This window comes from Oncorhynchus gorbuscha, linkage group LG01, assembly GCF_021184085.1.
Source record: "Oncorhynchus gorbuscha isolate QuinsamMale2020 ecotype Even-year linkage group LG01, OgorEven_v1.0, whole genome shotgun sequence".
Taxonomy (NCBI): Eukaryota; Metazoa; Chordata; class Actinopteri; order Salmoniformes; family Salmonidae; genus Oncorhynchus; species Oncorhynchus gorbuscha.
The window spans coordinates 85,991,056-86,002,925 of NC_060173.1; the positions used below are offsets into that span (position 1 = coordinate 85,991,056).

Below are 11,870 nucleotides of genomic sequence, written 5' to 3' on the forward strand. Positions count from 1 at the left end.
TTGCCTATAAACATTGAAATATTTTGGCAAACTACTTTTGTAATACAACGATAGGTATTTTTAAACGTTAATAATCGATCAAATTATAGACAGGGCAATCTGTATTCAATACCGGAAAGATAACAAACCAGCGCTGCTTTTCACGTCTTGCGCAACTCACAAAAGTGTCCCCAGTTCCGAGTTGGCCTACTTCTTCATTGCACAAAGGAATAACCTCAACCAAATTCCAAAGACTGGCGACATCCAGTGGAAGCGGTAGGAACTAACAATAGGTTCCTATGAAATATCCCATGGCAAAGACAATAGAGGGAACAGAGAGGGGGAAAAAAAATCTGAACAGTTAGTCCTCTGGGTTTTCAAACAGTTTTAGAAACTTCAGAGTGTTTTCTATCCAAATCTTTGAATAATATGCATATCCTATATTCTTGGCATGAGTAGCAGGAAGTTGAAATTGGGCACGCTATTTATCCAAAAGTGAAAATTCTGCCCCCTAGCTTTAAAAAGTTTTAACCCACCGTCCCTAGGCCGTCATTGAAAATAAGAACGTGTTCTTAACTGACTTGCCTAGTTAAATAAAGGTGTAATATATTTAAAAAATAAAAATAAATTCTCCCAAATCAGTGTCCAAAAATACAGATTTCCAATTGTTATGAAAACTTGAAATCGGCCCTAATTAATTGGCCATTCCGATTTAATACTGTGTATGTCTCTCTAGGACAAGGTGACATCTCCTTATGGGCTCTATAAGCTGCATGCTCCTTCCTACCTACCAGTTTAGTTTGTGTTTGATGCCTTCTTCCTGCCATTGGGTGTGATATAAAGTAAGTGCCCTTTGTTATTATACTGTTTGGCAAATGTAAGTCCTAAATTATATATGTGTTACTTTTTTGTTATATCCCATGCTTGACTTGGACTGAAATAGGTTCCTGTACTCATTTTGGGTGCCGGTATAGTTTATATTTAGGTGCAGGAGCTCCACAATACCTTTGAGCTAATACTCTATAAGAGGAACAGTGCTGGTACTTAGCTCCGGTGAGCTCCTGCACAAATCAAGCACTGGTTATATACATGCCTTCGGTTTGCTAATGGTGCTAAATGCTATGGCTTCTTTGTTTATGATTGTCAGTCTCCTCAGTTTATAGTTCATGTTAAGCTCATATTCAATTGGTGCTACTTTATGATTCATGCACCTTTTGATGTTGTGTTCCTAATGTTTCCCTTTTGTGTCTCCATTCCAGAACACCACATCCTTGTTATCCAATCTATCTCAAGACCTTACAAGCCACACCTCCTAACACATCCTTCCTAACCCTACCTACCAGCCTTACAAGACAACAGAATCTGGAAGCATCTCCTCCCCCGCCTTTGTCTTTGCAATGTGTGAAATAAATGTGATAATTGTACCATCCCCTCCTTGCATTCTGACTGATGCACCATGGGAGCAGAAACAGTCCTGAACCTAGCTTAGTCTGTCCTAATTCGTTTCTTCGGTCCCACCAAACATACACAGAATGTGGGTGCCATGTTCTCAGCTCTGTTATTAAAAGTACACTCAAGAAAAACCTTTATTGATCCTAGTGGTTAAGGAGTAACATTTAAATGGGTTAAATGCCCCACCAACATTATAAAGAAAGCCCTTCAATTGCTGAAGTACATGGCAACACACATTTCAGCAAATCAAGGCCAGGTCTAAATTGTTTACAAGGTTACCATAAATTGTTTTATTTGTTATATTAAATAAATTATGGCCATCAGTTATCAGCATTAAGAAACTGCTAGGCATTGTCTGAGAACTGCTAGCTAACTGGCAAGCACAACAATTGTGAACTTCGGTAGTACAGCCTCCGAGAAATCATCCGACTGTCAAATGTACAGTCCGAGAGAAATTGAAACCATGGTCTGATTAACGGATAAATGACACAGACATGGTGGAGTAGCAGGAAGATCAGAATGCATTTAACCTAGAGGTTGAGTTCAAATCCTACACTGTAAACCCCAATGTGCTCTCATTACTCAACTTGAGGAAATCCATTGCACTTAATATCTGAGTACAGTTACTTTAATTGTTGTAGTCATTGGTCAAACTGAGAGTCACTGTGACCATGGAGAGGGTCCAGATTTGAATTATATCAGCTTGATGTCTCCAATATAATTTCCCAGAGTGCCTTGCATTTGAGTGAATTGTAGTTACCACTCATGACTATTTGTTAGTGACAGAGACATGGTTGTCTGAATTCATTCATTTTCATCAAGTGAGTTCCTAGGGGAATGTTATCATTATAATTACTCTATGACAATACATTATATATCTCATAAGGACTTGGTTCACAGGCCACATTAGGCCTGCAAGTAGGGTTGCAATAATCCAGTAACTTCGGTAAAATAAAATCCAACTTGGGTTTCTGGAAAACCTGGAAAATGTACCAACATTTTAACAATCCTACCTGCAGGTCCCATTATGCTGTCTTGCAAACGGATGTGTAATTCCTAAGATAATCTAGCCAGAGTTAGGATATCCAACAGATGCACTGTTTATTCTCCCGAACCTGCGTTCAGAATGACTGCCAGGGTTAAGAACAGTGTGAAGAGACTAGCTAAGACATCTAAACTGCAACAACCATTTCAGTAATGGGTGCAAAAATATCTAACTAAATGACTGGTGATTTGTTTAGAAAAATGTGTTATCTTTGTGTAGCATAAGATTAAACAATATCGCTTAATTAATGTACATGCAAAAACGGATATTAAAAACAATTCCAAAAACTCAACCTGCAGTAGAGCATGCTGGATAAAAATATAATTGATCATAACTTAAAGTGAGTTTATTCTCATTTAGTTTGGAGTCAGTACCACATACAGTTAAGTAATAATGACTTTTCATTTACTCTGAGTTCAACTTACTCGAAGTATTTGAGTAAAAAATTCCTTGGCGTTTCCACGCTGAATCATAATTACTGTATAAATGAACACGTACAGTGTAATCATGTATGTAAAAGTGTGTAATATTGTAAGCTGAAAACACTATGTTAAAAGCACTGTCTGTGTGTGTGTCCAATTCTAGATGAATGTTCCAATGAAACATGTCTAGAACATTAAATATTGGATATTCTGAGAACATGACAACCATGTTCTGGGTAAGTTCTGTTTTACATTTAGGGAATGTTATCCTAACTAACGCCAAAACTGGACACAAACATCTGGGGAATATTATAGGTAACATTACAAATAGTTCTCTCTCCCTAGAACTGTTAGCTGGGAAACAATGTTATCAAAAGACTTGATAGGTGCCTTTGAGTCTCCAGATGTATTAGTCGGTCTTTATTTCGCTTGCCGTTCGTGTTGCTGGGACGGATGACATCAAAGAGAACATAAAATAAAATAGCTGAAGATTTGATTAGGATAGAGTTCATTTTTTAAATTTTGGGAACAAGATGAATCCTGATTTAAGCTAGGTAAGTTAGAGCGATGGAGAGACTTTTTGAAGAGGGGTTAGAGGGAGAGTAAATATTCATGCTAGATAGGATAGTAAATATATTAATTCCTCTTTCAACTGAAAGACAGAACAGAGAATTCCTCTGAATTCCTTTTTTTACAGTACACCAAGACCTTTCTCTAGCCCTTTTACTAAGCACTCTTGTCCCCCCTACTCTTGAGTAAGCAGTGGTATATCTGAAGTCCTTATGCACAAAGACCATACATAATGCAATGATATCAGGAACATACCACGATATTACAGGGGGTTTAGTCCAGAGAAAGGGGGACCGAATGAGGAAATGCAAAAACAACCCATTGGGTTGGAAAAGCAATGGAAAGCAAATGGAGAGAAAGACAGAGAGTGGGGGTGGGGCAGGGAGAGAGGGAAGGAGCGAGGGGGAGAGAGAGAGAGATGAGGGCAGCTGGATGAAGGAGTTTTGTTGTTGAAAAAGCTAAAGAGAATAAGATGGGAAGAGAGAAGGAATTTAAGAGAATGAGGGGGGACATTCTCTAGTTTTCCAGCTTTTCTTTTGACTCCTTATATGGTCAAATGATGACTGTGGAATCAGTGGGCAGAGGGGAGTGGGTCGGAACTCAGAGAGTAAGAGAGAGGGAAAGAATGAGAGGAGAATGAGGTGAGAAGTGTAGAGGAGAGGTGTGTGCTTGGGACATTGGGGACTTCCACAAGAGGCAGCCGGACACAAACCACTGGTCAGCAAAGCGAGACAGTTCAGGCACAAAGAGGCATAACCAGGAGTCTTATCAGGGGCTGAACTGCTAACAGCTGCAGAGCGTGAGTAGCCATTGTTCTGGTGTGCCGTCATACACACACACACACACACACACACACACACACACACACACACACACACACACACACACACACACACACACACACACACACACACACACACACACACACACACACACACACACACACACACACTGCGGGATGCTGAGCTGTGTAGAGGTCTGGTGCGTGATACTGACAGCTGGAAGTGTGGTTATGGATTGCTAACTGCAGGGTGATATAGTGAGTGTTGGTATGCGCAGGAGCGAAAGTCCCCTGTCCCTCTCTAAGCATGCCTGATAGAGCTATTAATATCCCTCTCATCTGTAACCAGGTGGCTGTCACGCCAACAGACAAGACTGGATGCTGATAGACACACAGAGACTAAACCCTAGAGAGAGTCATACTGTACACAAAAGTATAACTTGATACAACTGTCGGCAATATAACACTGTCTCAAAAGATGACAGTCAGGTGTCTACTGAGATGTCCTTAATGTCTTATCAGAGATCTCCATTGTACTTGTTGTTGTGCTTGTGTTCCCTCCACTCTGCTTAAATGTGAAATGCACTTGTGGATATTCTATTCATTGCAGTAACAGGCAAGTCAATTTAGATCCAGTTCTCATTACCTATAACAGACTGATTATGATGTATGCTCTCTGCTACTACTCGGTGTCAGGGAGCGGATATCTCTGTATAAACACTGGCACACAGACAAGGCAAACAGACAGACTTGGTTCCTCCAAGGTGGATTCTGTTTGTCTAGCTGAACTCTTAAAAACCTAGGCTACTTACAAATGTACGGTATGTATACAGGTCATGCATCCGGGTTCTTGACCATAACTTGAAGAAACCCTTTTTATACAGTAAGACAATTGTCATTCCCAAACTCTCCCCCTCCCCTCTCCTCAGGTTAGTGGGGTGGGATTCCCGGTGCCAAGATGACTGAGCGCTATGATTGCCACTACTGTAAGGAATCCCTGTTTGGTAAGAAGTACGTCCTGAGAGAGGAGAACCCATACTGTGTCAAATGCTATGAGAGCCTGTACTCCAATACCTGTGAGGACTGCAAGAAACCCATCGGCTGCAATACCAGGGTATAATACACACACGCACAAACTACTAACACTGTCTCATGTTTTAGCCCCAATCCAAGAACATTGTCAAAGCGTGCCGTCTGATGTTTAGATTTGGATTGTCCCTCTGCTGTCTCCGTAGGACCTGTCCTACAAGGACCGCCACTGGCACGAGGAGTGTTTCCACTGCTTCCAGTGTAAACGCTCTCTGGTGGACAAGCCCTTCTCCACCAAGGATGACCAGCTACTCTGCACTGAGTGCTACTCCAATGAGTACTCCTCCAAGTGCCACGAGTGCAAGAAGACCATCATGCCTGGTGAGAACCTTCACCTAGATCCATCTAATCTATACTAGACCCACACAAAATCGGATACATACATGTGGGCAGGCACACACAAACAGGCGTGTACACAGACTACTTTTGCACTATCACAGATGACACAAACCTTCAATGGTTGTAGACACAATTTGGATCTGTCAAAATACCAACACTCACAGCCCCTTATGACATAATAATCAATTTAACGTTATAACGTTATAATGGTCCATAAATGGATATTCAAAATGAAATAAAATAACAAAACAAATGGTGCTTTCCCCCGACAGCCAGTGTAACTATATTCTGAGGTCTGGAGTGCAGCCAGAACACTGAACGTAGATCGAAATGACTTCCAGACCTCCTCTCTGTCCCCACTCTGTTTCAATACAAAGACCACCACGCAGTATTTAGAGAGTGAGGGAATGAGTGTGTAATCCAAGGACTGAGTAGTGTGTGTGTGACCTTTTTCTCACTCTCCATCCTGTCTCCTTTCCTAATTTCCCCTTATTAATCTACCTCTCTCTCCATCCCTCTCTTATTCACTCCCCCTCCCCCTGCTCCCTCCCTCTTTCCTTCCCTCCCTCTGTCCATCCCTCCCTCTGTCCATTCCTCCCTCTGTCCATCCCTCCCCTCTCTTGCTTCATCTCCTTCATGCAGGCTCCAGGAAGATGGAGCATAAGGGTAACAGCTGGCATGAGACCTGCTTCACCTGCCAGCGTTGCCAGCAGCCCATCGGCACCAAGAGCTTCATCCCCAAGGAGAACCAAAACTTCTGTGTGCCCTGCTACGAGAAACAGTTTGCCATGCAGTGTGTGCATTGCAAGAAAGTAGGTCAAAGGTCATGACAGGTTAAATACTGTAGTGTTTTTTTGAACGTTTTTCTGACCTCTAAATTGATATATGGGGCGGCAGGGTAGCCTAGTGGTTAGAGCATTGGACTAGTAACCGGAAGGCTGTGAGTTCAAACCCCCGAGCTGACAAGGTACAAATCTGTCGTTCTGCCCCTGAACAGGCAGTTAACCCACTGTTCCCAGGCCGTCATTGAAAATAAGAATTTGTTCTTAACTGACTTGCCTGGTTAAATAAAGGTAAAATTTAAAATAAAATTAAAAATTAAAAAATATACAACATAGAAAATGTTGGATATCGGCTGTAAGTCTGGCTGTGTCTGGCAGACAAGACTATAGGAACATCGAGTAGCACTTGATATGTATATAAATGCTATCAGTATCTATACAAGTGGTAATTTACTAAATGGATTGCTGTAACCACTGGATGGCAGTACTTGGTGTGTGCGTGTGCACATGTGTATGTGCGTACCTGTGTGCACACATAAGTGTGTGCATGGTCAAATGTGTGCCTGAATGCCTAACCCTTTCTCTCCCCATTAAATAGCCCATCACTACTGGTGGGGTGACCTATCGCGACCAGCCATGGCATAAGGACTGCTTCCTGTGCACCGGCTGCAAGCAGCAGCTGTCAGGCCAGCGGTTCACCTCCCGTGATGACTTTGCGTACTGCCTCAACTGTTTCTGCAACCTGTACGCTAAGAAGTGTGCCTCCTGCACCACCCCCATCAGCGGTAAACTATCTATCTATGTGGGTGTGTTACAGATACACGTTTTCTGCTCAGGTCATGCACAGATTATCAGAGGCCAGAAAATGGCGCCGATAGTGAGGGCCGCTGAGCAACTAGCCCATAGTCAACTTTGCAGTATTTTGTTTTTTATTTCTTACATTATTAGGCCAGAACATTTTTTGTGTTATTACTTACAGCCGGGAAGAACTTTTGGATATCAGAGTGACGGTAACTCACAAGCATTACCAGCATTACGATCAGGAATACGACTTTCCAGAATCGTAACCTTGGTTCGTACCACCCAGGCAAATTGAACTGATTCCAGCGGCTGACCCAAAACATCGCCAGCGAAGAAGAGGTACTCGGAGTGGACCTCCAGTCCGACTCAGGAGGAGCACACACCACCTACCGCTTCCGGATATATTACTCGCTAATGTTCAGTCTCTGGATAATAAAGTTGATGAGCTGAGAGTGAGGATTTCCTTCCAGGGAGATCTCAGGGATTGTATCATACTCTGTTTCACAGAAGCGTGTCTTTCTCTGGATATACTGTCTGAGTCCGTACAGCCAGTTGGGTTCTCAGATCATCGCACAGACAGGAATAAATTTCTCAGGGAAGAAGGGTGGGGTTGTATGTTTCATGATTAACTACTCATGATGTGATTGTGATAACATACAGGAACTCAAGTCCTTTTGTTCACCCAAACTAAAATACCTCACAATCAAATGCTGACCGTATTACCTCCCTAAAGAATTATATTTGGTTATAGTCACAGCTGTGTATACTCCACCTCAAGCCGACAACCCTCAAATAACTTCACTGGATTTTATGCAAACTGGAAATCACATATCCTGAGGCTGCATTTATTGTAGCTGTGGATTTTAACAAAGCAAATTTGAGGAAAACGCTACCGAAGTTCGACCAACACAATGCCTGAGGTACTCGACCACTGCTAAAACACGACCACTGCTACTCCAACTTCCGGATGCCTACAAGGCCCTCCCCCACCCTCCCTTTGACAAAACTGATCACATCTCCATTTTGCTCCTCCCTTCCTATAGGCAGAAACTCAAACAAGAAGTACCCGTGCTAAGGACTATTCAATGCTGGTCTGACCAATCGGAATCCAAACTTCAAGATTGTTTCGTTCACGCAAACTGGAATATGTTCCATGTAGCCTCAGAGAATAACATTGACAAATATACTGATACGGTGACTAAGTTTATCAGGAAGTGTATAGGAGATGTGCCCACTGTGACTATTAAAACCTACCCTAACCAGAAACAATGGATAGATGGCAGCATTTGTACAAAACTGAAAGTGGAAACCACCGCATTTAACCATGGCAAGGTGACTGGGATTTATAATAATAATAATAATAATATATGCCATTTAGCAGACGCTTTTATCCAAAGCGACTTACAGTCATGTGTGCATACATTCTACGTTATTCCCTGGCGTTACAAGCGCCATGCTCTACCAACTGAGCTACAGAAGGACCATATTTATGGCAGAATATAAACGGTGTAGTTATTCCCTCCACAAGCAATCAAAACAGGCAAAACGTCAGTATAGAGACAAAGTGGAGTCGCAATTCCACGGCTCAGAAACAAGACGTATGTGGCAGGGTCTACAGATAATCACGGACTACAAAAGGAAAACCAGCCACGTTGCAAACACCGACGTCTTGCTTCCGGACAAGCTAAACACCTGCTTCGCCCTCTTTGAGGATAACACAGTGCCAACAATGCGGCCCGCTACCAAGGACTGCGGGCTCTCCTTCTCCGTAGCCAACGTGAGTAAGACATTGAAGCGTGTTAACCCTTGCAAGGCTGCCAGCCCAGACGGCATCCCTAGCTGCATCCTCAGAACATGTGGAGACCAGCTGGCTGGTGTGTTTACAGACATATTCAATCTCTACCTATCCCAGTCTGCTGACCCCACATGCTGTCCAAAAATGCTGACCCCACGGTTACCGATTGTTATGAAAACTTGAAATCGGCCCTAATTAATCAGCCATTCCGATTAATCGGTCGACCTCTACTTAATAGATCCACAGACAATGCAATTGACATTGCATATAAATATAAAATAAACACAATGAAATACATTTTTATTCATGTTTGACCAATTTTTCAATTTCTATTGAACAATTTGTTCAGATGGTTCTAATCTTTGTTTCTTTAGCTATTGATAACTAGAAGGATAAATGGTTTTGTAAAAGCCCTATCCCACCTGAACAAGAGGAATACCTATGTAAGAATGCTGTTCATTGACTATAGCTCAGCAGTCAACACAATAGTACCATCCAAGCTCACCACCAAACTTGAGGCCCTGGGTCTCAACCCCGTTCTGTGCAACTGGATCCTGGACATCCTGACGGGCTGCCCCCAAGTGGTGAAGTTAGGAAACAACACCCCTACTTCGCTGATCCTCAACACTGGGCCCCCAAAAGGGTGCGTGCTCAACCCCACAAGGGTGCGTACTCCCTGTTCACCCATGACTACGCATGCCTCCAACTCAATCATCAAGTTTGCGGATGACACAACAGGCGGCAGGTAGCCTTGTAGTTAGAGCATTGGGCCGGTGACTGAAAGGTTACAGGATTGAATCCCCGAGCTGACAAGGTAAAAATCTGTCATTCTGCCCCTGAGCAAGCCCGGTAACCCACTGATCCCTGGGTGCCGAATATGTGGATGTCAATTTAAGGCAGCCCCCCGCACGTCTCTGATTCAGAGGGGTTGGGTTATATGCGGAAGACACATTTCAGTTGAATGCATTCAGTTGTACAACTGACTAGGTATCCACCTTTCCCTAGTAGGCTTGATTACCAACAATGATGAGACAGCCTCCAGGGAGGAGGTGAGGGCTCTGGGAGTGTGATGCCAGGAAAATAACATCTCACAAAGCAAAGGAGATGATTGTGGTCTTCAGGAAACAGCAGAGGGAGCACCCCCCTATCCACATTGACGGGCCCGCAGTGGAGAAGGTGGAAATCTTGAAGTTCCTCGGCGTACACATCACTGACAAACTGAACTGGACCACCCACACAGACAGTGTGGTGAAGAAGGTGCAACAGAGGCTGAAGAAACCACAAACTTTTACAGATGCACAATAGAGAGCAACCTGTCGGGCATGTTTACAACGTGTGGAATAGTGCTTAGTGTATCTGGAACTACACTAACATGACAACACAATCCAACCATCTGTGCAGACCTGCGATGAGATTGTGTGTAACAGAACGCACCCTGTGTGTATCTAACAGAGTGTCAGTCAGTCAATTAGATGCTCACTTCCATCAGTTCTAACTTCTAATGAGTCAGTTAGTCACTTATTCACTCACTCACGTCATGCCACACACTGTGCCCTGCTTGAATCCTTACTATCTCCTTTCCTCCCTTCCCAATCACAGATCTATATCATTTGATAAGAGAAAGTAAGGTATATCTGTCCTACTGTTTCCTCCACTCTGATCTGTGACAACATCAATGAAGGATGTATTTAGGATGTAGAGACCTCTCTCACCTTTGGATAACAGTATGTTTTGATCTCTCCCTGTCTCTCTCAGGTCTGGGGGGCAGTAAGTACATCTCCTTTGAAGAGCGTCAGTGGCACCATGACTGCTTCAACTGTAGGAAGTGCTCCGTCTCCCTGGTGGGCCGAGGTTTCCTCACCGAGCGTGACGACATCCTGTGCCCTGAGTGTGGCAAAGACATCTGATTGGCAGGCAGCGAGTGGCCGACAAATCTGATTGGATAGCAATGAAACAACCAGGAGGAATGTTTTAAAATAATACATTTGAAAAAAATCAGCCAGGAACCGTAGCAATGAGTCCCAACAACAAACCGTCAGAGCACAACTGGAAATATATATATATATATCACAATAGCACAATATACTATCAGGCTACTAACCCAATATGCTATTTGAGTTCTAAAATAGACATTTGACAAACATAGGTTTTTGTGTCATTGGTCTTAGATTTGTTGGTGTGCAACAGCAAATATTGCTTTCTGTGAACCCTGGCTTGATATCCTATATCAGTTTGAGGTATTGCGCAAGAATATCTGCTGTCCTAATCTATTATATGCTATTAAAATTCACATATTCAGAGTTTATGTATTTAGAAAGGAAAGTCCTCCCAAATCACACAATTACTGCAGTCTATGGAAACAAATATGTAATTCTGTAATTTGTGTGGACTATCATTTTACGATTTGAAAGGCTATTTTGTGGTGTGTATGAAGGAGAACAAGTTTCTAAGTAAATGAGCTCCAAAGTAAATGTAAACTAGCACAAAGGAACAGGTTTACCGGGCTTTTACACTGGTGCAAAGTTTGTAATGTTATTCAGATAAACATAAAAGCTACAACTAAAGAAAAATACTAAATGTTAATAACAGAAGTGTAAATATTGACAGTTTGATAAGCTCAATTTATCATGCCCAATAAATAGCAAGTATACATTTAAGGCTGGTGGAAATGCCTGGTAACACTGACTCTAAGTGCTTGTAAACGTGAAGGCCGACACAGCACTGTCTGTCATTTTCCAAGGGCACATAAGTCATTTTCCAAGGGCACCGATGAAAAGTCAGTATTTGAAATCCAAATAAAGAACTACAAAAAGAA

General features: G+C 42.6%; 1 protein-coding gene across 3 annotated transcripts in view; it reads left to right on the forward strand.

Moving 5' to 3' along the window:
- LOC124044319 (four and a half LIM domains protein 2) overlaps positions 1 to 11,870 on the forward strand; it is a 24,634-nt gene extending 12,764 nt beyond the window's left edge. Inside the window, exons 1-6 of one of the 3 annotated variants that reach the window (XM_046363987.1) lie at positions 3,932 to 4,267; positions 5,179 to 5,363; positions 5,485 to 5,659; positions 6,320 to 6,489; positions 7,058 to 7,244; positions 10,811 to 11,870. In XM_046363987.1, the coding sequence (XP_046219943.1) occupies positions 5,208 to 5,363; positions 5,485 to 5,659; positions 6,320 to 6,489; positions 7,058 to 7,244; positions 10,811 to 10,962 (840 nt within the window). In that variant the 5' untranslated portion in view covers positions 3,932 to 4,267; positions 5,179 to 5,207 and the 3' untranslated portion in view covers positions 10,963 to 11,870. Of the gene's footprint in view, positions 1 to 3,931; positions 4,268 to 5,178; positions 5,364 to 5,484; positions 5,660 to 6,319; positions 6,490 to 7,057; positions 7,245 to 10,810 lie in introns of those variants that run through there. The other 2 variants (XM_046363983.1, XM_046363992.1) reach the window with 2 other exon arrangements.